General features: G+C 45.8%; 2 protein-coding genes and 1 pseudogene across 3 annotated transcripts in view; 2 read left to right on the top strand and 1 right to left on the bottom strand.

The window, feature by feature from the left end:
* The window catches only part of LOC133933674 (gamma-aminobutyric acid receptor subunit beta-3-like), a 49,098-nt gene extending 33,245 nt beyond the window's left edge, over positions 1-15,853 (bottom strand). Inside the window, exon 1 of one of the 2 annotated variants that reach the window (XM_062380848.1) lies at positions 15,427-15,853. In XM_062380848.1, coding sequence (XP_062236832.1) covers positions 15,427-15,578 — 152 coding nt within the window. In that variant the 5' untranslated portion in view covers positions 15,579-15,853. The remainder of the gene's footprint in view (positions 1-15,426) is intronic. The other variant, XM_062380849.1, reaches the window with a different exon arrangement.
* Positions 24-22,291, top strand: LOC133933677 (gamma-aminobutyric acid receptor subunit alpha-5-like). The gene is made up of 10 exons (XM_062380852.1): positions 24-319; positions 780-858; positions 1,510-1,634; positions 2,631-2,698; positions 3,791-4,011; positions 8,214-8,296; positions 11,780-11,923; positions 16,994-17,146; positions 17,341-17,552; positions 18,242-22,291. The coding sequence occupies exons 1-10, from the start codon at positions 304-306 to the stop codon at positions 18,539-18,541; spliced, it is 1,401 nt and encodes a 466-aa protein (XP_062236836.1). The 5' UTR covers positions 24-303; the 3' UTR covers positions 18,542-22,291.
* Positions 22,292-23,669: 1,378 nt separating this feature from the next.
* LOC133933676 (gamma-aminobutyric acid receptor subunit gamma-3-like) overlaps positions 23,670-27,181 on the top strand; it is a 57,746-nt pseudogene continuing 54,234 nt past the window's right edge.

The following is a 27,181-nucleotide window of genomic DNA, read 5'->3' as shown; positions in this document are numbered from 1 at the left end:
TGCACATAGTGGATTGACCGAGGTGGAAAAGCCTGTGTGATGTTGCTGCTCCTGCTGCGGAGGAGGAGGAGGGGGGGGATGCAGGAGACGCGGTGCAGCTGAAGGCGCCAGACGGTGGAGAGGAGGAGAGGAGCAGACGTAGACCACTACAACACAGAGAGAGAGAGAGGGAGAGAGGGAGAGAGGTGGAGGAAGAGAAGAAGGAGGGCAGGCAACCGACGAGCCGCGGGGATTAGGTGACTGAACGCCGGCGACGGAGAGACCCCCCCCATCAGGCTCCACACGATCAACCAAATCCTTGTGATGGATCTGCATTCAGGTAGCCCCCCCCCCCTTCTTCATCTTTTTGTTTAATCACTACCCAGCATGGCTGATGTTGGATGAGGGGATGGAGAGAGTGGGGGGAAAAAGGTGATGGTGGAGGATAGAGGAGGATGGAGGAGGAGGAGGAAGAGGAGGAGGAGGAGGAGGAGGAAGGTGGCCCATGTGAATTGCAAAACGCAGCTGAAGCTTCCACACAATGGGAATCACACTGCAGAGAAGAGTCTCCATGTTGGTACGTCTCGTCTTCAGCCTCATCGAGCACGAGACTGTCCCACTGCTTGATTTAGTGATTCCACTAATAGTCTGCCTGCGTGTGTGTGTGTGTGTGTGTTTTGGTGTGTGTGTGTGTGCGTGAGAGTGTGCGTGCGCAGCAGGGTAAAGAGTTCCAGTGTGTGAGTTGTTGTAAGATGCCTTTGATATTTCCTCTTGTGTCTGCGTGTGTGTTTGTGTTGCAGCTCCAAACAAGAAAGTGAGCAGGATTCCAGTCATGGCCAGACTCCTGCTCCTCCTGCTGCTGTGTGGCTGCCAGAACAGGTAAAGTGACCCAGCTCATCATGGCCACTCACATCTGCACATCCTGTTTTCCATAAAGTTGCAGGAGCAGCTTGGGGACAGATTGCAATTGAAGCAAATGGGACTATTGTGTGTTTGTGTGTTTTGTTTTTGTCTGAGGACTCCTGCCCTCGTGCTGTGACTGATCGCTGCTTTGCTACAGCTCGACTTCAGATGCTTCTCCTGCACTTGAGAAAAGCAGAAATATAAATGAATCTTTGCCGTTGGTAAATCCCTGGAACCGTGCGCTCTCCTCAGACCAGGTCAATTGGCTTTGAGATCACATCCTCCAACGTTGTGACCTTTGTGCGTCTTTGTGAGAGAAGACAAAAGTGTGATTTTCCTCATTTTCTCACCACAATGCTTCTCCTCGTCCTCCCGACACGTTCAGAGGGGCAACTCGTTTGTTTATATTTGGATCTCATGTCAAAGCCTCAATTATAGCCACTGGTAGTTGGAAGCAGTTCTTATGTTCAACAATTAATCACAATATGCTTGTCCTTAACGCTGACGGGCTAATTAATCACAATAACCGTGTCCTGCTGACGTCCTGCAGTTAAACTAATGCTCTGCTGTTGTTCCTCCTCATTTCTCCTCCTCCTCCTCTTCTTCTTCTCCTCCTGTTTCCCGTAGCCTGTGCTCAACCTCCTTGGAGGCTCAGAAGGAGGCGAGCTCCAACGACAACAGCACGGTGTTCACCAGGATCCTGGACGGGCTCCTGGACGGTTACGACAACCGGCTCCGGCCCGGGCTCGGAGGTTTGCCGGGGGACATTATTTCTCATTTCGGGGCCAGAAGCAACATTTTTCATTCTCACACATTAGAGCCACAGTCGAGCCTCCCAGCGAGAGCTAACCTAACCCACTAACCCCGACTCCTGCCATCTACAATCTCCTGCTGCAACGTCCCGCCCTTATTCACAGGAATAAAAATGGAGGCAGACACCAGGTTAGGAATTGTACGAACAGTGGTCCAGCTTCCCTCCTGGACCAGGACGGGAGACGAGGGACGGGTGGTGTGTGTGTGGGGGGGGGGGGGGTGAATCAATCAAACCATCTCCAGCACATCCGCCATTGAGCGAGCAGTAGGGTTCCATTCACGCTCCTCACCCTGGCAACAAGAGATAACCTTGAGAGGCGACTAACTGCCGGTGGAGGATGGAGATCTTTCTTTTAATAAGGGCGCCATTGAAATGAAAGCCTTTCATTGTCCCCCGCTCTTTCTCTGATGGGCGCTCGCTGCGTTTATCCCAGCGATTTCCCACCCCCATCCTGTCACTGGTCCCCATGTGTGAGAGGTAGAAACGAGGGTTTTCATGGTGAATGTCTGGCGATGTGTCATAGCCTGCTTTCACATCCTGGTAACGGTTGCCAGCCTTGACAAGAGGGCTTATAAATAAAAAACACTCAGGCTGCTCTCCACAGCTCCACCAATCCCGGCTCGCCAGGGACACAGTCATATACATGGGGTGGGGGGGGGGGATTTTGGATTTTTTTTATTTATTTCCCGTATATCATCTTCAGAAGGATACTGATCACTGGTCTAATCGATCAAAAATACTCAATATTTGCAAATTTGATCAAGTAACAGTTAGTCATTGTCTGATATTTGTATAGACTTTCTTCTATGTCCTTATGTCCCTGTGTGTCAAAGACAAGTGTGTATATTAGTATTGTTAAGATCTACTGGGATTATAATGTCTTTTCATCGTTGTCTCTCTTTGTCCTCGTCCACCTCTCGTGGGTCTTCAACAGAGAACGTCACCGAGATCAAGACCAATATTTTCGTCACCAGCTTCGGTCCGGTGTCCGACACGGAGATGGTGAGTTCATCCGCCGCGACAAACACAGACTGAGACCGCCTGAGCTTAGCAAAGACACACACACACACACACACACACACACACACACACACACACACACACACACACACACACACACACACACACACACACACACACACACACACACACACACACACACACACACACACACACACACACACACACACACACAGAGAGTATATTTACATTTCTTGAAACTTCCCCAACTGTAACCAGGACGTTCACTCCACTCCACGACGTCCTTTGATCTTTCTTTGAAAATTCCCCCTTTTCCTTCAACTTTTAAATGGAACCTAACACTGTGACTTCAGCTTCTCATCCAGGATCTAATCCAAAGTGGCTAGACAATTCCCTCTTGTTCCGAATGACTCATTCTCTTATGAACTATAAGGTTCCACTTGGATGGAAAAGAGCATTAACGCTCCTCTTTCATTAATTCTTCTATCACACCGCGGCCGTTTCCCTCGCGCTGATCAAACCTGCTACTTTCCAATAATTGACGGGAGAGAAGGTATCGACAAGACGAGCGGGGTCGATTAATGAAACGTGGCAAGAGACTGGAGCAGCTCTGAGGTCCATACAGTGTGTATGTCACACTGCTAACGGCGTCATTACTCTGCAGGACGGAGCGTTGTGTTTATTTCTCTTTCTCAGTGGACTCACAGAGGCACACGGGAGAATCTACTGTAACAGTGAGCACACTGCCGACTGTAAGGAAGTTAAATTAGCTCCTCGATGCACTGTAACCCCCAATAAGCCTTTAAAGCTGCATTCAGACAATTTTATGAGGCAATCGTTTGAATCTGAGACAGAAAAACAAGTCGAGCCCTGTAGGACTTCACATGCTTATTTGGGGTAAATAAACACCAGAGGGCGTGATGATCTGTAGCTCAGCACTTTAAATTGACAGCCATCTCTTGAAAAACACTTCCCTGCCAGTAGAACGATCCCAGGACAGTGAGACTGGTAAAGATGAGAGAGGTGTAAAGTTTACAGGCGTCACATAAGTTCCTGCTCCTGGGGTTCAACGTGCAGAAGCTTCTCTGACGACTCGATCTGTGCTCGCGACAGGAATACACCATCGACGTGTTCTTCCGTCAGAGCTGGAAGGACGAGCGCCTCTGCTTCAAGGGGCCGATGGAGAGACTGCCACTCAACAACCTGCTCGCCAGCAACATCTGGACCCCGGACACCTTCTTCCTGAACGGCAAGAAGTCCATCGCCCACAACATGACCACCCCCAACAAGCTGCTGAGGCTGAGGGACGACGGCACCTTGCTCTACACCATGAGGTCAGATCATCCAGTGGTTTGCTTCTCATTACACAAGCCTCGTTTATCCAAGGCTGCTCGTAGGCAGAGAACTCAAAGTAAAGTGAGGACAGCTTCTATAAGTGTGGCCTACTACTTTTAATAGAAGGTAGAGACGGGCCGGGGGGGTCGGATTGTGTAAAATTTCAGAAAACAGGCGGAAAGTCTGATTAAACAACAGAGCCTGGAAAGAGCCAACAACAGCCTGAGAGTTAAATCACAGAGAAATGGTGACATCTGGTGGCGATTTGATTTCATCCAATCTTTACAGTAAAAAGAATGTAAACACTGCAATTATTTATCTGCAAATTCTTTTTATCTTTTATTTCTTCTTCTAATATTTAATGACTGTGTTCTAACACATGCTGAGACACGTGTTAATGCATGTTTTTAAGAAATACTACGTAAAAAAAGCAGCCTCATTGTGAACCATAGTTTTTTGGGGAGTAAATTAAAAAGGAAATAGATGAAGAAACAACTACAGGTGCAGATAACTGGTTATTTAAAGAAAAATGCTTGTTTATATGAAAGACAAACAAGAAACAAGCATTTTACAGAAAAGTACAAATTTGTATTTCAATTAAATGTATTTTATTTTGGTTTATTATTGCGAGTGCAAGCGCCAGGACTCGGTTTGACCTTTGGAGCAGAGAATTAGAATAATTCTCTGCTTATCCTCAGGAGTTACTGTAGCCTGCAGGACTTAGGAGTGACTGTATCACGGATGAGAGCACTCCATCTGATAGCAGGCCCACCCACAGGCAGAATAATGCACGGTGCAGGGCAGATTATCCAGCCTGACATATATACATATCCAAAGACGCGTGTATTTATAGTCACCTCTTTTGTCGCACGCACCAACACACACACACACACACACACACACACACACACACACACACACACACACTACGGGTGTCAAGCATGTTAATCAGTTGTAGTGACGCCGACCTCTGACCTCGAGGCTTAACGAGGGAGGGGATTGCGTGGAAGTGTGTGCGTTCATTTACATATGTGGAGTTTTATGGGAATCTTTGCATTTGTGTGTTTGTACCTGAAAGGGAAGACGCACATGTGTGATTGTGTGTGTGTGTGTGTGTTAGTGTGTTAGTGTGCGTGTGTGCGTGTGAGAGCGTGACAAAGCGGGAGAGGGAAGTTAAAAATGGCTGCCACATTAGAAAGGAAGCAGCAGTAGGTTGCCTTTAATCGTCTGATTGTTACAGTCCCGTGTCTGTCATTACCAGCAGAGCTTATCCACAGGCAGCATAAACACATACACACAAACAGACACACACAAGTGCACACACAAGCACAAGCACGCACACACACAGGCCATCTGGGTACTTGCAGGTTACAGCACTGGTTTCTCTTTAGGCCCATTTCCACTTTAAATCACAATATCATCAGAGTAGAGACGTCACTGTGCAAGAATGAAATTTAAGGCTACGTGAAAGATACTATTTTAAAAATCAAGTTTTTCTTTATTCTCATAACTTTTATTCTCCTTGAATTACAAAACACACTACAACACTAATGCTCTAATCAAACAATAGGTTAACACACAAACACACACTCACACACACACACACACTCTCGCACACACACACGCAGTTAAAGCAGCATATGTTCACAGGCCCATGGGATCAACCCTGACATTTCAGAGGTTTACAGTCTCAGACACACTCAACACATTCTGAAAATGCATGTACAAACCATGTCGGTGTTGATTGACTCGCATACACAGATACACACAGACACACACTCCCTCACACGGCTGTCAGTGAAGGTCCCTCCCTCGCCTCTCTCTCCTGACTGAGTGTGATTGTGTCGCCGGCCCGTTTGAGGAGCGCTCGGTTTCACGGAGCAAATTTCCAGGCATTTGTCTCCATGGATAATTCATCAGGACACCATGCATTCTTAATGCACACAGGGTTGATGCCGGGCCATTACAGCCACGTACCTGATAGGCTGCCACACATACACAGCTTTATCAGCTGCTGTGAGCGTCTGTGTTACCGCAGAGCGAGCGCGTTACAACGCCATGATCATTAGGCACAGTTGGGTTGTTCACGTTCCTGTTCCCAGTCGAGCCTCCACACTGGTGAGCTTCAGACGTGGAACATGGAACTATGAGATATTAAGGCCAGAGCTGCAGGGCTTAACAAAACCATCAAATACTATACAACTTGTATCACAACGTATAGAGGAGGTGATGTTGTCGTCTGCGTTTGTGTGTTAGTGAGCAGGACTATGCAAAAACTACTCATCTGATGTTCATGATATTCTGTGGAGGGGTGGGTCACGAGTCAAGGAAGAGCCCATTTAAAATGTGGTGCAGATCCGGATCAGGAGGCGGCTCCAGGATTGTTACTCCACTTACTTAACATCTAAAAAATCGGGCACATTTTAGGGACTGATATTTATGATTGTGTGCAATTTGTATAAACTATAGGATCCTGACACCTCCATGCAAGTTGGGGAAGTTAACACAACAGCACAAAGCTCCCAGACTAAGACTCAGCCCTTTCGGTTCCATCATGTCGTCCGATTCCTCGACTTTCCTGAAAGGTCATGTAAATCAGAAACTTTTAGATTTCCCATTGGAGCGGACTCACCCTGGTGGTGTGAAGGATTCCCACTCAAACCATACATGGCTGTGGTCCCACAGAATCATGGGAGCTATTTTAATCTGCTGCTTCGCCCAAATATTTATTTCACCAACAATAGAACACAAATACAGAAGCTATTTGTCGTGTTGGGGAAAGGCCACGTGAATAATTACAAGACGCTCCAATGGCCACGTTCTCCTTCCAGACCTTTCATTTATTTCCTCCGTGCACAATCTTTCCGCTGTTGTCCACACAATAACACAAATTAATACTCCTGCACCGATGTGGAAAGCAAGCCGAGCCCCCGAAACAGCCGTGTCCATAGGCTCCCTCCTCGCTCTGCTGGGTTCACCGGCCTGATGTAATTGTGAGAAACCTCGTACTGTTACTGTACGTGCAGGAGGTCTGGGAGCAGAACAAGGAAGAACTTGTCCCCAGAGGATTTCTGCTACACAGATGTCGTGAAGATTATAATTTACTTTTTTACTCCTGGAACTAATGTGGGTGGCTGAAGCAGAAAAACAAGCCAATGCACAAATCTGTTTTGATGCACTGGTTTCCATTTAATTCCCAATTAAGCTCAGTGAATCCACATCTGACCTGAGAGGAGACGTGATGGCGGCAAGAAATGATTCAATGACACGAAAAGATGCTGAGTGGGCATGAACAGAATTAAAAAGGTCTTGTGAGGTTCATTGAGGAAAACACTGAGGTTTCCAGCTCTTCCATGTAGAGACGCAGTAATAATGTGGCCACCAGGTGGTAGTGTTGTCACTGGAATGGAATAAAGAGGCACTGCCAGACTTTATTCATGAAACTGAACCATTCCACTATTTTGGGGGGAAAATATGAATGAATGTCACGTATAAATATTTAGATCTGAACTGAACAAACTGGGATTTGTTTATAATCACAGGTTAACTTTTGTACAAAACTGTACCAATGTCATACTAATATTTATTACTGTGATTAACACACGCACAACTGTAAACGCCAATATTTGCAACTTAATTATTACTGATGGAATAAGTAAAGAATGTTATGAAATAAGTCGATTTAAATAATCTATTGGAGAAGCATCCTAGATTATCAAGCAATGCTGGAGAAGGATTTTCAAACACCTGGAAACTCAAACATCTTATTAAACAAAATATTATAACTGATCTGGAATTCAGCTTTTGTAAAACATTCGTTTTCCATTAATAAAGTCTTTAATTACAGAAAGTTGTTATTCATAGTTCTACTTGCTGCCATTGATCGAAAGGCAGATCAATTAGAAAATAATAATCTGGACTTTATCCTCCGATCCCACCTCTCTCTTCTCAGTTGTGTTGTTTTTTCCCACAGGGTTGTTTAATTGTTATTATTGTAAATACAGTCAAGTCACAACCTTCCTTCTAATTGCGTTTGCTCCTCCATAATTTGAGCGCCTCTGCAATTACAGCCGTTCCTGTGATTGTACCGAGCCCTGAATCAGAGGTCTCACTGATAAATGAATGTTTAAATGCTGAACAGACAACGAGGGATTATTCTGCTTTAGATAACTAATGGGTGTGTTGTGTTGTTTTGTCTTAGACTGACCATATCAGCAGAGTGCCCCATGCAGCTGGAGGATTTCCCCATGGACGCACACGCCTGCCCTCTCAAGTTTGGCAGCTGTAAGTAAAATCTATTTTTAAATGTACTTTGTCCTTTAAAATATACTAATCCCAGCTATTATCCTGCACCGTGCAACGCAGTAAAATCCAGATTTAGAGAACAAAAAAAAGCAAAGATTGTGTAATTAATGCATTGCTTCTTTTGCAGAGTGTGGATTATTGTGTGGATCGCTGTGTTTGCATCTCATTCACGATTGCAACTTTTAAGACTGTGCGAGTTCTACTGAAACAACTGTTTTCTGTTTCGGAAGAGGGGATTATGTGTTATTTATTTATTTTAATAACCAAATTCAAGCACATTCAGTATTAAATAAAGTCCACAAACCTAAAGTATGAGTTCAAGAAGACACATGAGAACGATGACAGTTCCTGGCCAAAATGAAGATGTTACATAATGGTTAACTTCATGGGCTTCCCTTGGAACAACCATTAAAAACTTAGCAAGCAGGAGAGAGAGAGAGGAGAAGATTACTGCGTGTCCCTCAACACTTAATTAGGCCAGTGATTGGAAGGGTTTTCCCCACTGCCTTCTTAACAGGATGGCTTGACTGTGTGTCCTACCAGCGAGGACCTGGATAGAAACCCGAGTGCCCCTGGGGGTATTTAAAGACAGATCTGGCTGAATGCCACACCTCGGAGCCTCTGGGGCTAAAAGGATGAGGCTCTTATCCCCAGATTTCAGCGAGACGCACTCTGACCACACTTACTATGCAGCAGAAGCACATTTGACTACAATCCAATTATGTGGTAAGGAGCTGCTGGGCCTTCCCATGGCAAACGCTGATCTAATCACCTCGCTGCAACGCCCCGCAGGTGAGAGGTGTAAGTGTATAATGGGAATAATGTGTTGATGGCAACACTGAATCTGAACAAGGTCCTGATTCCCAGTGTGGGGGGGGATCTGTGTTTTCATTTGCTTCAGTTTTGTCCTGAAGCGCTGACACTCGCTGACCTTTCGCTCTGACCTGACCGGCTCCTGATTGGACCGTTATCCTCAGGGAGCCTCACGCTAGGCTGCAGCTTTACATATGGAGCCTCTAGGTCTCAGGGCTGGACCTTCACTGCACTGGAAAGGAAATGAAACGTGTCTCCCAGTCAAGAAATTCAAATCTGTCTCTTTTCCAGTTTCCAGATCTGATCGTTGAATTCCAGATCAAGCAGAAATGGTGACATTAAGAAGAATAGGCAGAAGGTTTTCAAGCTAAAGCAAAAATATCCAGTTTCCTTATCTAATTGAACGATTATTACAACTTGGATTTACAGCCCATAGTGTAGGATTCTATAAATCTCTTGTTTGTCAAGGTTTCTGTCTTTCTACCAATTATCTATAACTGAAATGATATAAAATGAACTCATACATTTGGGTCCATTGAAGCTAATATCATTCAGCTTCAGCAGTAACTGACAATTCAGTTTATATTCTTGTACTTGAAACAGACAAAAAGTACTTGAACCACAAGGTGAGGTGACTAAGTGTTGATGCACCAAATAATTGCCGGTGCGTCAGAGAAAAATAACATGAAACACAATGTGCCTCATCAGAAGGCCACAGGTCAGAGAGACGACTCACACAGCTGCAGAAGAAAATGTCTGTCTCCCCGATAAACACTGCACGATAACAGTTATTGACAGATCCATCTCGGTGAGGCGGCGTGACCAATGTGTCAAGATGCAGATGATGGTGCACGATGAACAAAACCAGTCCCCTGACCAGTAGCTGTCCTTCAACCCCACAAAGATCCCACTGAACATGTGCAGGGAATCACCTCGTGTTCACTATGTTCTCGGAGCCTTTTCATATTCAAAGATATTAATGTCTGAGTCACCAGATGATTATCAGTCAACCTTCATTTATATTTTAACGACAGCCTAACATCTGCTGGATTTCCCCAAATTCCACTTTTTTAATATCCACAACCAGCCCAACAGACGCCGGGTCAGCCAGCTGCCTCCGCCTACTCTTTGGCTTTTTACGGGATTTGATTGGCCGAGGTCACTCAGCAACGGAGGCACCAGCCAATCAAATCATGTTTAATTAAATGGACGCAGTTGCCCAGCACTGGTGGGAGACCAGAGAAAGCAGATAAATGTCATTCAGCTCTTGGGAAGACACTGGAAGTGGAACATCAATTAGTTTATTTAATAGAATAGTTTTTCACTTTATTGACCTGACCAGGAGCCAACCTGAGAAAGTGAACTGATGCACTGCAGATTATCATTCAGCTCCATTCAGAGAGCGACGCACAACCGGAGAGTAAGTGACGACTTTGGCCGACTTGCAGCCTCATACTGGAGGCGGGAGCTGCAGAGCATTAGTGGGAACTGTGGAAAAGTTGGCACAGGTGCAGCCTCTCGCCTGCCAAAGTCAAAGCTCCTGTGCATAATGAAATTCACCAATAATCCCTTATCCCAAACTACCCTCCAATTAAGGCCCCGGCCTTTGGCCTGACAGCGGCCCAATTTAAACACTGAGTATATTGCACAGCAGTATCACAGCCAAGTGAGCAGCCAGAGTGGAAACACTCGAGTCAGGATGTGATCTGCTGACCGGAAACACTGCAGGAGCTGCTCTGGGATCAGTCAGCAGAAGAAGGAGCAAATATTAAAATATCTTTAATGCAAGTTTGGTTTCTCCTGTGTTTTATACCTTCATGTTTAAGTACATTAATGGCCATAGAAAATGTATCATCCATATATTTTTTAAATAGGCCTGTCAGTAAAGTGTGATCAGTCCTGGAACACACATACAAACACACTTTTCATAATAATATATGTATAAATAAAGTTAAATGTATTTATATAGAGTTAATTCATAAATCTGATATGTCACCTGAACCAATAAAAGGCAGATGAAGAGACTGGAAAGACAAAAACATGCCAGTCCAGATTTAAAACCAGTAACTATGAACCATCTCTCCAACCACAGTTTTCCATATCTCCATATTTCCTCCCTAAGATGAGAGATTGATTTGTTAGTGCAGGATTCTACATGAATATATGAGCGAGCAGCACAGGCCCCAGAGTGTGTGCACAGATTTTCATCACAAGTGTGATGCAACACATTCCAGTTAATCTGACTGGGTCTGGTTCCTGCTGCTGACAGTGGACATCACCTCTGACCCACAAGTGTGGTCTCGACAAAAATACACTCAGACATCGGCCGCTCATACACAGACATGCGAGCAAAAATCTGTTGTTGGCTTGAAGCCTGAGGTGTAATCAAAAACCACGAGATAAACGAGTGCATCACAACAACCTCATGAACACACAACACAACACACAGCCGCACATCGACAGCTGCACATGAGATGATGGACGACCGGTTGAAACGGCCTCTGATGGGTTTCTAATCTTCTCTGGGGGGAAAGAAAATAGTTGTTGCAATGCTTCATGTGCATTTTGAATGGATAATGAACATGTAAAAGTCTTAATGCACAATTTAATATCAACTACTCCCCCCCCCCTCCCCCCCGTGCCTCTCAGATGCCTATCCGGTGTCAGAGGTGGTCTACACGTGGACTGAGGGAGCGGCGAAGTCTGTGGTGGTGGCAGAGGACGGCTCCAGACTCAACCAGTACCATCTGATCGGGCAGACCGCCGGCACAGAGGACATACACACGAGCAGAGGTGTGTACAATGTCTGCTCTATAACTGATGATCCTACAGTAATACGGGTAGTGTGAGATACAAGTAGTATCACAGTATTGAAGAAGAAAATGTCATAATACTACAAGAAGCACGTGTACTACAAAATTATGTGAAACACTTTGACTGTCATGATTCTTCTGGATAATGTGGAGCTGGAAAGAGGAATCAGATCATCAACTTTATATTGCAATTATACTTAGTACTGCGTGGTAGTATTTAAAGAGTACTAACAGTAATGAAGTCATGGTTGTAGTGGTGCTGCAATAAGAGCAGGAATTAAAGTAAAAATAATAGCACAATAGTTCCTGTTAATCCCAAAGGAAGGAGCTATTTGATCGTCTTAAAAATGTGAAGCTGGTGAACTGAAACAGAAAACTTCTGTATAACATAAATATATATATAAATATATATATAACATAAACTGTAGCAGAGAAAATGAGTTTCTAAGGAATGCACTATGATACTCTACTGTATGTTCTCATGTCTAAGTAACTTCTGAAGCTGCTGATTCATCTTTACCAGAAACACATTGAAGTAGAAAGTCCTGACTGACGACTAAGCAGTGTTGTTAGTTTTTAACCTTTTATGGGTTTTGTTGTCATCAGAAAGTTTTTTAAAAATGATTTACACAAATATCAAGTAAGAGTCACGACAGTAAGAGGATGGTGTTTCCTATAGCACACAGATTCAGTGCTCTGGTCCCAGAGTCTTCTCCCTGACGAGGTCTTCAGATTGCATCCCTCCAGGAAGTAACGGCTTCGCAGGTTAAAGAGTCACAACAGAACTCAGCTGCAGCACAACGTGGGTTTTACCACTTTATCACTTTTTAGTTAACCAAAGAAACCTCGAGCAGAACGATCCAGAGCCACCCGCTCTTTCCCCAAACCTCCTCCTATTCTTCACGTTTCATACACACGACACATTTCATACTTTACTCCCGGGGCTCGATAAGTGTAATACCAAATAACGTGATGTAACTAATTCTAGATTAGAAAAGATCAACTCGCTGTGTGGAGAGAGATGGGCGTGCGAGGCCGGGAGTAAATGTGGGAAACATTATCAGGAGATCAGAGTCAATGAGTGGAGGCGAGTGGAGCAGAGTAGCCTATCCCTCACACAACCAGCTGTCTACAGGCCCGGACAGCCCTGTCAAACAACACTTATCCCTGCATGAGCCCACGTGCACGCGCCCCCCCCCACACACACACACACACAGACACACACACTGAGCCAGCGAGAGACCTGAGACCTCGGGTTAATCCTCCATCCAACCACCCATCAGCCTTTGCATAAGAAGATGACATCACAGATCAGCGAGGGATTGGTTGGTCGGCCGTCCCCCTTGTGTGTCTCTGTGTTTGTGGATGTGTGCTCGAGTCCATTTATCTTCACGAGGACAACTGTCGTCACGATGGCGGTTGAAAACCTCCACAGACCGTTGGGGGGGGGGGGGGGGGGAGTTAGGGCTAAGGGCAAGTTCTAGTAGTGAAATAAAAGGAATTGAAGAATACAAATTCAAACTTAAAATGAAATGGAGGGTCTTTATGGAAGAAGAAATGTGTGTGTGTGTGTGTGTGTGTTGGAATTGGACAGCGCTGCTTTGACACGTGGGGTGGGGCAGTGGGTGGGGGGGGCAGTGGGGGTGGGGGCGTTGAAAGGCATCTGCTTAATACTCTTATGTAAAACGGAACTGTATTACACTTCGCTCCAGTTTCGAGCAGAATCATTATTAAAAGTGTGGATTTCCCCCCCCCCCCAGCCCAACGTTTATTTTTTTATCTATTTTTTTTCTTTTTATTATTCATGCACCAAAACAGAAAATAAAAATCTGCGCTGGCTGACACGGGGCTGGGGGACGAGGGTGACTGGGTTCGCTGGGTTGACGTTGGGCTGCTGAGCTGGTTTGTTCACTGGTTTGCAGTCAGGTGATAAAACATGAATTATCGTTTAATGTTTGATTTCCTGCAGCTTCTCTTGCTATAAACTTTTATTACAGGTCATTTATATTTTAGTTCTTTTAAGTGAAATTCGTTTAAACTATACTTGGATGAAAACTTCCCTGTGGGAGTTTTTTTATTTTAAACATAGACATGGAAATATCTAGGATGCAGCGCTGCCTCACAGCAAAGAGGTTGTTGGTTTGAATCCCGGTGTCTGTGTGGCTTTTCTCTGGGTTCTCCGGCCTTTAGAGAACGGATGGTTCTATGGATGATGCCTCAAAATGAACCAAATAATTTTATCATCTCAGTTCTTATTTATCATTGTTTTAATGTTTTACTTTACAGAAGTGCATCGTTCACTTTGTTTCCAGGTTTAATCCCAGTCCGAGGTGATGTTGTCCGTATTCATTTCGTTGACTTGACATCGACCTCGTTTGCACCGACTCCTCAAACTTCCATCTGCTGCTCGGACTGATCCCAGAACTGCTGAACGTTCTCTGAGCGTTCCATTAAACTGATTCACTAAAGGCAGCGAATCATCGCTCATGCAGCTCAAAGCTTCTGTCTGGAAAACGTCCAAATCAGTGGTGGAGATTTCTGATGAGTTTCAGCTCAGGGGGGGGGGGGGGGGGGGGGGGTCACACCGGGTCCAGTAGGTTAATTTACTTCCTGTACGTCTTTGCTTATCACGGTCGCACACAACAGTTTTTAAGCCACAACAACACAATGAGGTTTGAAGTTATAATTACAACTTAATATTAAGTTTCAAGATGACCTGAGAGGTAAAAGCTATAGAACCCAGGGGTGTCAATCACTGCAGGGCCTCCCAGAGATGACACATGTTTTCTATCAGGGGACAACAGACACGAGCCGAGGTAGGAGACGCGTGGCTGTGAAGGCCGGGACGTTTGTCTTCGCTCTGATAAAAGACAGAGACACAAGTGAGCTGTCACCTGCAGGTATCTGTCGTTCCCCTGCTTGATTAAGAGAAGTCAGACGGTCGCCTGCTGCTTCATCGGGTCTAGACAAAGAAATGAAGCTGCTGCAAATCTGAAATTCAAAACCGCTGCCAATTAATGATCGGGGGGAGGGGGGGGGGGGGGGGGCGTCAGCAACTGGCTCAGGAAAACAGGGCCTCAACAAAAACACGGGCCAGCTTCGCCTCTTCCGTGGATTAATCTTGTTTTGATGCCGGATGATAATGGACATAAATCTTGAAACCTGGTGTCGGGAGGTAGAAAGCCCCAGATATCAGATGGTTGTGGCGTTAGCACATGTAATCTTTGACCTCGCTCCCATCCGAGGTCACGAAGCAGGAGATTAGTCCACAGGTCTCTAAAGACATGACTTGCTCTGGCTCAGACAGTGTTTCCTAAAATAACCCTCGACTCTTAAAGTGGACGAGGGTCGAGTACAGCAAGGGGCTTGTGGGACTTGGAAAGAATGGTGAGCTTTGGATTATTTTTCAGCAACTCATCAGAGACACCTTTCCAGGGGACAATCATTCATTTAGACGTGTAAGTCAGCGTTTTCCCTACTCACCAGTTCACCAGCATGGCGGCATTGTTCCCCGCTATAAACGGAAGTTCCCCTCGGACGTTGTGTAATACAAATCCTTGGGAGAAAAGCAGTAAGATCCACCAGGGGAACATGGTCCTCCTCATTCCTTGGCCCCCAGTCCTGTCGGGATCCATTCATCAAAGGCAAAGTTGACCCTGGGGTGTCCCAGGTTGGCAGCGCCTGGAAGTGTCCGGGGTGTGGCTGTGAGCCAGGCGGCCTGGAGTCATGAGGGCGTCAGAGGGCCCAGGTGATGGGGTCCCAGTAAGAGCTACTGGTGCGTGGGATCTCCTGACCCGGGCATGGCAGTGGCAGCAGCTGCTTGTGTGTATTGTCCGTCCTCGGCTCGGAGAGAGAGAGAGACGCCTGCAAAACAAACCGGTTCCCTCAGTCTCAGGCGGCCGCCAGTCGATGGCCACAGAGCACTTTCTTCTTCCCTTCGCACGCCAGCCAATCCCAACAAGAATCTTTGATCATAACTCCACCAGCAGCTGCCAGATCACAGGAAACCAACATGAAAAGGGAAATGTCCACACGGTCGACCCCCCCCTCCATCCCACCGGTGATCAGCAGCAGTGTCCCTCTCCTCCGCGGCTCCCAGTGCGTGTTGAGGTGTCGTGGCTGTCAGCAGTTAGGAATCAGTCTTCATGTGTGTGTGTGTGTTTGTGTGTGTGTGTGTGTGTGTGTTGTGCGTGTCTCCATGCCTGGATTGGCAGGGCCGAGTAGGCGGGGCTTAGGATCCCAGGACAGGAAGGCTCACCCCCCCTCACCCTCCCTCCCTCCCTCCCTCATCCCATCCCCTTTACTCCCTCTCTCTCCCTCACTGATGGCAGGATGCAGATTGTAACCGGGGATTAGGGAGGTTCAAAAATCGGATTTTGCCCAGGGAGAAAGCCTTGTGTATTACTGTGCGTGTGTGTGTGTGTGTGTGTTGTGTGTGTGTGTGTGTGAGAAAGGGAGGGAGGGAGGGAGAGCTTGTGTACATGTGCTCTGGTGTGTGGAGCACGGTCATTGGATTTTTCATAGTTTACCAGCGCTCACAGTCGCAAACTGCTGCTGGCCAGAGGATTTTTTAAAGCCTCAAATGCAATCTTCACTTGTTTAACTGAATATTGTGTCCCCTGTCTTTCACTCCATCTCTCCTCCCGCTCTCTCTCTCTCTCTCTCTCTCTCTCTGGGTTTAGCTCCTAATGCCGTCGCTCCATTGTTGAATCACAGACATTAACAGCATCATAACAATAATCTATTGTCAAGTTCTCGCAATAATTGAAACCACTTCGGGCTTGTTTTTCAGTTTAGTAATGGATTTGAAGATGAAATGTTCTCTTCATCCCAGCTCCGGTTTTTGAACGTTCCACCTCTGATTATTTCATTACTGAAATTGCAGAAGGGGGGGGGGGGGGGGGGATGCTTGTACAAGATGAACACTTTGTTCTTGATTGTGGTTTAGCTCAAAGCACATATCTCCTTCATTAGCAGACATCTTCCCTCTTGCATTGTCCCTCGTCCCCGTCTGACTTCATGTCTCTCCTATGTGCTCGCCCCCCCTCAGGTCAGTACACCGTGATGATGGCCCACTTCTACCTGAAGAGGAAGATTGGATATTTTGTCATCCAGACGTACATGCCCTGTTTCATGACCGTGATCCTGTCCCAGGTCTCATTTTGGCTGAACCGTGAATCGGTTCCTGCGAGGACCGTCTTTGGTGAGCGAGGAATGCGTATTTACTCATTCTGTTAAAACGAAAACGTTTTATTTATTTGTGTAATATTGCTGCAGTGCACATTCACACCTTGGAGAATAATAACTGAGCAGCAGCACCACAAGCCGGCAGTTAAGAGTTATTAAAGCGTCGGCTTGTATAAACTCAGTTTCATTTGGCCTTGTGTCTGCACCCAGGAGTGACCACGGTCCTGACCATGACCACCCTCAGCATCAGCGCCAGGAACTCGCTCCCCAAGGTGGCCTACGCCACGGCCATGGACTGGTTCATCGCCGTGTGCTACGCCTTCGTCTTCTCCGCCCTCATCGAGTTCGCCACGGTGAACTACTTCACAAAGAGGAGCTGGGCCTGGGACGGCAAAAAGGCTCTGGAGGCTCAGCACCCCAAGGTACAGCTGGTGGGAGAGAAGTTAACTATTTCAAAGGCCCCGGAATATATTAGAATTCAAACCATGTACGCTTGAGTCTACTTTAGAGGTTTCATCACAGTCAACCACTTTCCTAAGGACACTGAAGGGTTCACACGGATTCTCTACCTTTCAAACTACCTGGTGGAAGTTTGTTTTGACTGCGTATGACTTTATCGACTTTACTTTTCACGCTAAGAGAATAATCTGTGCCATTTTGTGAGGTTGCTGTAGAAGCCTTGTTTTCAGTAGTATCACACACTCATCCCCAGAATGTACGCAAATGACAAACATGTTAACAAATAGGAAAAATACGACCAGATTTACAGATATTTGCACCACATCACAACATTGATTGTAATAGAAGCCTCTTACTTGAATATGAGCTCCTCAGACACATGAACATTCATCCTCTAGCAGCAGCACTAAACTTAGACCTGCATATTGAAAACATCATGAATAAGAATCAGACCACCAGTGGGAATCCTGCTGCTCCCTCAGTCAAATTCAATCACACCCAAATGTCTCTGTAAAATCTCTAATGATTCCAGACAGAAGGAAACACATTGACAGTCTCAGGGTCTCAGGTCAGAAACACAGGGGACAAACAACATGGCTTCAGGCCTGATTCAGAACTAACTCTCTTCTCCCTGTACTCTGCCCCGCTGCAGAAACGAGATCCCATGGTGCTTTCCAAAAAGCCCAACAACGTCTGCTCGGCCGGCGTCAACTACACCCCCAACCTCACCAAGGACGTGTCCATCTCCACCATCTCCAACACGACGTCGGTGCAGCTCCGGACCTCCGAGACCAAGATGGTGGACCCCAAGAAGACCTACAACAGCGTCAGCAAGATCGACAAGATGTCGCGGATAGTGTTCCCCGTCCTGTTCGGAACCTTCAACCTGGTCTACTGGGCCACGTACCTCAACAGGGAACCAGTGGTGAAAGGAGTGGTCTCCTCCACGTAATCGTTTTCCTTCTCGGAGACGGAGAAGTTTGTGCAGGGGAGGAAGTGAGAGTGGGGGGACTAACAGGAAAGGAGTTGCTTTAAGGTCTTTGCCCTAGACAAAAAAATAATCTGCTCTTGAAGAACAAACTAATCAACTATCCATGTCAGGCTCTTTGAACTGGATGCAAGGCTGCGACAGAATCCTTGTCCTGTTATTCGCGGCCTAAAAAAACAACCTGCTCGGTCACAAAGAAACTGCTTTCAGACCAGCTAGCAGGCGCTTTGCTTTAATTCTCATCTGTCCTGCTGCAGTTTGCATGACGCTCTCCTGGAAAACAAGGAGAAACCAAGGACTCATCTATTTCTTGAATGCCGATGTACATGTCAAATCATTGCTTCGGGGATTTGGAGAAACTTTGCCTACATTGAAACGCATCATATTCTCACCACGGAGGCTCGAGATGCATCGAGCTCCTGCTGTGAAAAAGCTGCGAGAGCATTATGCATCTGAATTTGAAAACTGGACTCAGTTCCACTCCTGTGTGGAAGACACATCTCTTGAGATTAATGCTGCAAGTGCATTAATAATTTAATTTTATGTCGTCTTTCTAAAGAAGAAACTTTGCTTTCTTTTTTTTTTTGCTTCTATTGCAGCGAGTGCTCGTGTGCCTCTTTGTACATCGTTACTTGAAGATTCAAAAGCTGACTGCTGCTCGCCTGGTTTCCCACAAGCATTGAAGTCTGTATGAGAAGAGAAGGTGGGAAAAGTAATATGTATATGGAAGATTATCATTCCTAATGAAGAAGCTCCTCTTCATTCATAGAGAATTAAGAGCCAGCATTTAGGTCAGAGGGACTTCTTGGCCCAGTTGCACTGGGTGACTGGGCGGCTGTGGATGCTGGGATCAGACACATTTAGCACCGGATACGTTCTGTAACCGAATTTCAAGTCTGGGTCACTCAGCGAGGAAACTAATATTCACAGCTGAGAAGCCACTGCTCCGCGTTCATCACATACAAATCAGCACAGCGGGTTCGGAGCTCAGAGAGGGAGCCAGGGTTCAAGCTGCTGTTTCATCCAGGCGGCTGACGTGGGCCAGCTTCACTTAGATAGACTTTGACCCATTTAAGTATGAGGGCCTCGTAAAGAACATTAGAGATTTGTAAAGTGAAGTCTGAACATGAGGAGAATAAGGCTGTAAGGACTTCTTCAGATCACAGGCATAGTCAAACACCAGGTGAACATTTAAAGCAAGAAAGTTTCAGAGTGCAATTCTCAATAAATATTTTGGATGGTCCGTCACATGCGAACCAATATCAACATTCTGCCATTTGAAATGTAAGCGTGAAAAGGTTTTGGGTAACTAGGCCGAGCATCACAGGGGGAATCATGAAAATAGACTTTTTATTTTTCACCTTTTGCATTTTAAGTCCTTAGAGAAGAAGAAAAAAAGCCTGAGTCAAATACTGACTTTGAATTTATTCTGTGTTTTGTCTCTTAATGCTTTTCCGTGAACACGTGTGAGACTCTTTTTCTCGTTGCTTCTGGAGCATTCGACCGAACTTGGCTTTTAACATTTTCAATTGAATCAGATTTTCACGTGTTTAATTCTACGTTGACTGGATTAACCTGGAAGCGACGAGCGCACACACGCACACGCACACATACACACACACACACACAGGGGCACCGCGTGGGCTGCACACATCGGACTGTGGTGAGACACACTCAGGAACTAAAGGACTTTCAGCAGAAGAGTTGCCTCAGAGTCCCTGCGTCTTTAATCACATGGATTTAGAGCAGTGACCCCGACACCTGCTGCTACAGGAGCTGCCCCCCCCCCCCCACACACACACACACATCTGACACTGGGTGAAGAACCATGTAAATAAAGATGATTCAGCTGCTATTGTACCTGCTTTGCTTTGAGTAACTATATTTAACGTATCAGTTTAAGAACTCTTTCCAAAGCGTTTTTTTTTTTTGTTTAACTCCTGTGCCATAATATCCTGTTGTGTTTCTGTGCTGGTTTGGTTTCGACATTCCTATAAATCTGAAAATGTTGCCGTGTTTTCAAATGCTCCGTGGATCCCTGGTGAATCTTTGGATGATTTGTCGTGTCGGGGGGGCCAAGCTGCTCCAGTGCTGCTTCACTCAGCCTTATTCTGAGTCAGGATACCAAAGGAAATTAAACTTCTACAAGCGATTTTGGTCCCTGATAAGTTAAATGCTTAACTTTCCCCCCCACCAAGGCTGCTAAAATGGGAAAAAGGAGCAAAAGGACATTTTCAAAAATGAAATATTCCCGTTTAATCGTTTCACTGCAGGTCAGATCTTCATGGGGAAATGAATGCCCCTATCCTTGCATCCTTCCATCCATCCATCCGTCCGTTTAACCAACCCTCCCTCCTCATTTGCCAGCCAAGAAGCGCCTGCCCCTCCCTCCATCCCCTCCGCCACTGCGACAGACTCATCTGCCGTACATCTGTTAGAAAAAGGGATTTAGTGGCGCTTAAGTTGCTTTCACCCGTTCAGGGGGGCCCCCTTACAGCAAACTCCAATTTAAGCCCCGACCGGCCCGGCCGATGACAAACACTTGTTTTTCTCCACGCAGCGTCTGGACAGATGTGGCTGGTGCACGTTGGGGACAAGTTTAGGATTCATTATGTGTGCTTTATCCCGAGCGGGCGCATGGGCAGTGAGGCAGACTGAAGTTTAGAACCTAGGTCTCTGGACTAGGGATTGTATTACACATGCGGCCGTCAGCTTCAGGAGATCTTCATTGTTTTGAGCCTCAGTAAAACACTCTTGTTTTGGAGGAGACCTTTGCCTTGATAGGTGGGCCTTAAAAAAAAAAGTCTTACTTACATTTATTCTTTGTTTTTATGTATTGTATTTGTTTTATGTAATATACTTAAATTGATCAAATAAAAAAAGGATGAACAAAACTGGTATCAAGGGATTATTCTTTTATTTTTAAACACGGAGCCGAGCTGACGCTGTATTCTGCAGAACTGTAAACTATGATGATAAATGTTAATATAAGGAGGAGGAACGCCAGCATTTCTGGTATCAATGTAATTCCCGAGTGATATTTAAGTGCTTTATAAAAATAGCTGGATGTATAAATAAAGTCCGTAGGCTCCCATTCCAGTGATCACACAACTGGGTAGAGTCTTTTTTTGTCTATTTTAGGGTTCTCATGAAGACAGTTACTTTCTGCAGAAGTTAAACAAAACAGCTTCACATGCCGGCTGTCTCTCTTTGTGTCACACGACATTCAGAACAGAGGAATTTCTAATTTTATATTTAAGGTGCAAGACTGAAATGAGAGATTCCCTTATCGAGCAGAACGTGAGACATCTTGTCCTTCGTGAGACGGAGTTAATGCCAACTCATTTTCAAGGGTCATTAGTTTTGACAGCAACAGTGGTGGAATGTAACTAATTTCATTGACTCAAGTGTACTGCACTTATGGGCACAATAGAGGTACTTGTACTTTGTTTGGGGAGTTCCTACTTCCTACTTCTGCTTCAATATTGTACTCATTGCTTCGCTATACATTTATAATGTGCGATGCATTTTTAAATGTGAAACCAGGGCCCAAGACAGAACATGTTGTTAATTCATTAAAAATTTAGATACCTGTAATCTAATGACCCCAAACGACTTGAGAACATGATGCGCTCTTTAGCCAATGAGACGGCTTCCTCGTGATTGTAATGTGCAGCACATGTGATATTCTGCTATGAACTTGATTTATAAATCATTCAAAGACCTTGATACTTGTTTGTCTATTTTGGTCTTCCTTATTTCTTTACTTGCTTGCTGCATCTCAAACATGATAGTAAAGAGACACTCCCATTTAAACTTACATTGAAATACAGATTTGCATTCAGTATATATATGAAAATATACAGCCAAAAGAATTATACTACTATCTCTTATATTACATTGTTATTTTCTTCTTACAAAATACAGTGTGTTTTAGGTACGTGCAACAAAATATTAGTATGACAGTATATGTCAAGTACTTCCAATTTTCATGATACTACTCCTGCACTGGGTTCCTTGTCTAACACATCACAGTTCCATACGTTTTATTTTGGTTTGTTTTAATTTGTTAAGCTCAGGTCAAGAGGTTAAAATCCTCTGGTCGAGAACACTGCAGTGAAAATCTAACTTTATGCTGCTGCACCTTCCAGCAGCCACCAGGGGGCACTGAAGCCTCTCCACTCGCACAGTGCTGCTGCTGCATGTGGCTCCGGCAGTGTGACAGGTCTGAGCCGAGCTGCCCCCTCACTGAGTTGAGCGCCCTATTCAGAAATGACTTATTTTGAGCTCTCGGTGCGTAAAAAGCGCAAAGTGGCTGCGCATCATCACACGAGACACCAGCACGAGCACGAAGTCAGGTGCGTGTTCACAGAAACTGGCCCTGACGCGTTAGTTGCGTGGATCTTGTTTATCTGCAGCAGCCACACACTGCAACATCTAAAAATGTGGATACAGAATTCAGAAAACACATGTTTTTCCAGATGTGCTTGGATGGTTGTTTCCATCCAGATGTTTAAATATGCAGCAGCTCTAATGAAATAAAAAACGTTGCTCATGACGTAGCTTGAATTTTTTTTTCTTTTGCTCCTGTTTTTCATCCAGATAATGAAAAAGAGATTGTGATCCAGGTATTGCACGGAGCCCGTGCACGTGTATGAGTCACGCAAGATGCTCATCTCCGGAGGTTCGAATCCAGCAGCAGCAGCAGCGTCACTCAACCAGTGTGTTGCCCACACAGAGAGAGAGAGAGAGAGAGAGAGAGAGAGAGCGATACAGAAAGAGACAGAGACAGAGAGAGAGAGGGAGAGAGAGAGAGAGAGAGAGAGAGAGAGAGAGAGATACAGAAAGAGACAGAGACAGAGAGAGAGAGGGAGAGAGTGTTTGAGAGAGAGCTGGATTCTTCGCTGATCACTGTCATTGATCGTCGGGTGCATCCCAGGAGGATCTCCCCAACCCACACCCAACCACCTCCATTCCAGGGTGCGGAGGACCGAGGGGGAGAGGGGAGAGAGAGGAGAGAAATAGAGAGAGAGAGAAATAGACAGAGAGAGAGAGAAATATAGAGAGAGAGAGAGAGAGAGAGAGAGAGAGAGAGAGAGAGAGAGAGAGAGAGAGAGAGAGAGAGAGAGAGAGAGAGACCGCTGTGGCCGCAGATGACACGCAGGAAAAAGTGTGTGGGCGGATGAGGAAGTTCACAGCTCGGATTGATGGTTCCACACCTACTGTACTGGGCACTTTTACGCAGCAGCGGCGGCAGCAGCACGCGCCGGGGTCTCGAACCACCGATTCATTGTGATCAGAGGGGATCCGCGCGAGGGAAAATGACAATCAAGTTTGTGGCCACCCTCTGCACACTTCTGCTCGTCCGGGGCGCGCGGTGAGTCCGATCCTTCACGCACATGTCGCTTCGTATTGTTCTTCTTCTGCAGCTTCAAAAGTTGAGGCTTTAATGGCAACACCAGCGCTTTGTTATGTGAATGGCTGATAAGGGCTTTCCCCGCACGCACACACTCACACGCACACACACAGATACACACACAGACACACGCAGCAACCATTTACTGCTTTGCCTCAATTCTGAGTCTGGGATCTGACGATCATTTGTAAAGGGGGGGGGGGGGGGGGGGTCAATTCAGATATTACATCATTGCATGCACCCATAAAGTTTCCACGACCAGGGTGAATGACAACCCCCCCCCCCCTCCGCCCACCTCCCCAGGTCTGATCTACTGGAATATGGCGACGACGACGAGGACCAACACGATACCAGCGTCAATCAGCTGCTGGTGCCCAGGTCGCACCAGGAGGACGCCACGCTCATCCTGAACAACCTGCTGAAGGAATACGACAAGACGCTGCGGCCGGACATCGGAGGTAAGGCTGCTGGAAGAGAGAGAGAGACCAGTAAAGAAGTTTAGAGCTGATGGTGCTGTCCATCTGTCACTGGTGTGGAAAGATCCTGGAACTGGGACCAAAGGATCTGTCCACGGCCCTGAATCATCTTGGTTTTAAATTTCCGTGGTGCTGAGACATACTGGTTACCTGCTGTTGGAATATACTGGTCTGGATTACAGCTGTCCATGGTCTGAAGGACCCTGGTTAGAAGAGGAGCTGTCCACGGTGATACTGGTTTGGAGAGTAGCTGTCTGTGGTGCTGAATGTTGCTGCTGTGTATTGGATCTGTCAGTGGTGCTGAAACATACTGGTTTGGAGTGTAGCTGTCTGTGGTGGTGAAACATATTGGTGTGGGGTTAAGAGTTCCATGGTCTTGAAAGGAGGTGTCCATGGTGTGGCTATGAAACATACTGGTTTTAGTGTAGCAGTCCGTTATCCTCTTAAGATACTGGTCTGTAGTGGATCTGAAATTCCCTCGTGTGGATCTGGGCAGTCCATTATCCTGGTAGTGGTTTAGAGTATCCATGCTTTTGAAATGCACTGGTTTGGGTTTGGTGTTGATTATAAAGGCCTGCTGGTTTGGGCTTTACTTGACTGGATTTGAGACGTCCATGGTCCTGAAAGACACTGGTCGGTAGTGGATCAGAAATCTACTGGTCTGGGCTGAAAGCAGAAGCTAGGATCACGCCCCCCCCCATTAGAAGCTTCAAGGCAGTTCAAACCACCTCCATTTTTTTTATGATTGCAGCTTTCCATTAACCAAAGTGTTTTCACATGTCATCAGTCACCAGTGATGAAGGTCTTCCACATGAATCTCCAGTGGATTATGAAAACATATTTTTATTGAGTTTCCAAACAGATCCAGAAAATCTGCAAAAAGGAGAAAAGAGCCAGAGCCTTTATTGGCAGTGGTTCTGCCGACTGGTGCCATCAAAGACGAGAGCACAACAGGATGATGTAATAAGAAGAGCGGCAGTCGAACCTCAAAGGAGCAGAACGAGCATTGATCCGACAATTCTTCCACCTCAGTCACGAATGACAACTTTTGTTCTCGGATATTTTTACTTTCTTTTGTTAATTTCTGTCATTTCAAGTTTTTTTTTAAGGACACGACAGAAACGTATAAAGGTCTCACTTTGTCGACATGCACAGATCCTGAGGTATTTATATCGGATGTATATTGGATATAGCGTCCGGCCTCCTCTTGCACACAGGACCACACACGTGAGGTTGTGTGTGTGAGGTTGTGTGTGAGGTTGTGTGTGTGTGAGGTTGAGGGCCACAGCTTGAGTCCAGAAGCCTGCTCTGATTGCCGCCACATCATTTCCCACGGCGCTTACAGAATCAGAACTCACGGAGCTCCTCGGAGTTGGAGGGCACAAAGCTTCCTCGCAGATGCAGGGCGGCCGGCTGCTAATCAAACGGTTGTTGGTTTGATCCCCGGAGTGTTCCCAGCGGTGGGCGGCCGACTACAAAAGTTTCCCGAGCCGTCGACGTCAGTCTCATTTATTGTTACCGCCCCATTTCAAGAGCGATTTGGAGAAATCAAGGCGGTGGCGAAGGGTTCAGACTGGTGATGTGGAAATCACTCGGGTTTAGTATAATTTTGGAGAGATGTGTTTATCAGGGTTCTGTTTCTGATTTACTTCCCTGTGCTCTGGAGCAAAGCTCGGGTGTCACCCAGCATTGACCTCGGCCTTCTCTCGTTCAATATATGAACAAGACGGTTCATTTGCATCTCGCTGAGAAAATACACAGAGACAAGTACTAACTGGCTTAATCCTCAATGCAACTGCAGACTAAACATTCATGCAGGCAAATATGAGCACGCAAACATAAAAAATACATATTTTCACATTCAGTGGGATCTCATTTGCCAATTATATGATTATATCTAATGTCCAATGGGCATACATGTCCATAAATCTGCATAGAAATTGTAAAAGACGAGTTCAAATCTAACCGTGTCAGCAGGTTTTTATTTTTGTAGATAATCCTCAGGAACAAGTGAACAGACGCTGCTAACAGCTGATTGGGCATGACTTTAAATAGAGCCAGCTTGTGAACTGGAGCAGCCTGGGAATCGAACCACTGACATTCAGGTTTGAATGTCACCCTCAAATTAGGGAACTGTTATTGCATTAATACCCCTCAAATCCAAGAAAACTTTTTAATGTTGTACTATCGATACAGGAGTATTCACAGTATCAAACTCTAAAACACCGGAGGATCTGTTTGTGTTTTTATTTTTCCTATATTCCAATTTACTTCTGCTTTGTCAGAGTTTCCTCTTTCAGGCATTTCTGTTTTTTTTCTCCGCGGAGGCAAATTTCTTGTATTTACAAATCAGCAGTGCGCCAACGAATCAGACCACTGGTTGATGGACTGGTTTCTGCTCTACTCTAAATTCTGGAATAAATGCATTTTTTTTGTTGTGGTTGCTTCCTAGTTATTTATTTCACCCTTCGGAGGCTGCTCTTTTTCCTGCAGCTCACTGCGACACTTTCTCCCCCCCTACTCCTCACCTACATCCTGACACACATGCCCATCAACACATGGCTGAGGAGGAGTTCCACAACTCAACACAATTTACAGGTTTGTGCGACAGGAAGGGGAAATAGATCAGAAACTACAAGTTGGATCATGAAAACAATTTGAGGGTGTGAACGTGGAAAAAGAGGTCAACCTACCGGAGCTCTTCATCTCCAC

This window comes from Platichthys flesus, chromosome 22 (genome assembly GCF_949316205.1).
Source record: "Platichthys flesus chromosome 22, fPlaFle2.1, whole genome shotgun sequence".
Classification (NCBI taxonomy): domain Eukaryota; kingdom Metazoa; phylum Chordata; class Actinopteri; order Pleuronectiformes; family Pleuronectidae; genus Platichthys; species Platichthys flesus.
This window is presented reverse-complemented; position numbering and strand designations above follow the sequence as displayed.

What these genes read in the sequence shown, in the direction of transcription:
- LOC133933677 (XM_062380852.1), top strand. An exon ending in GGACATACACACGAGCAGAG is followed by an intron (nt 11,924 to 16,993) that starts GTGTGTACAATG and finishes GCCCCCCCTCAG; the next exon opens with GTCAGTACACCGTGATGATG. An exon ending in TCCTGCGAGGACCGTCTTTG is followed by an intron (nt 17,147 to 17,340) that starts GTGAGCGAGGAA and finishes GTCTGCACCCAG; the next exon opens with GAGTGACCACGGTCCTGACC.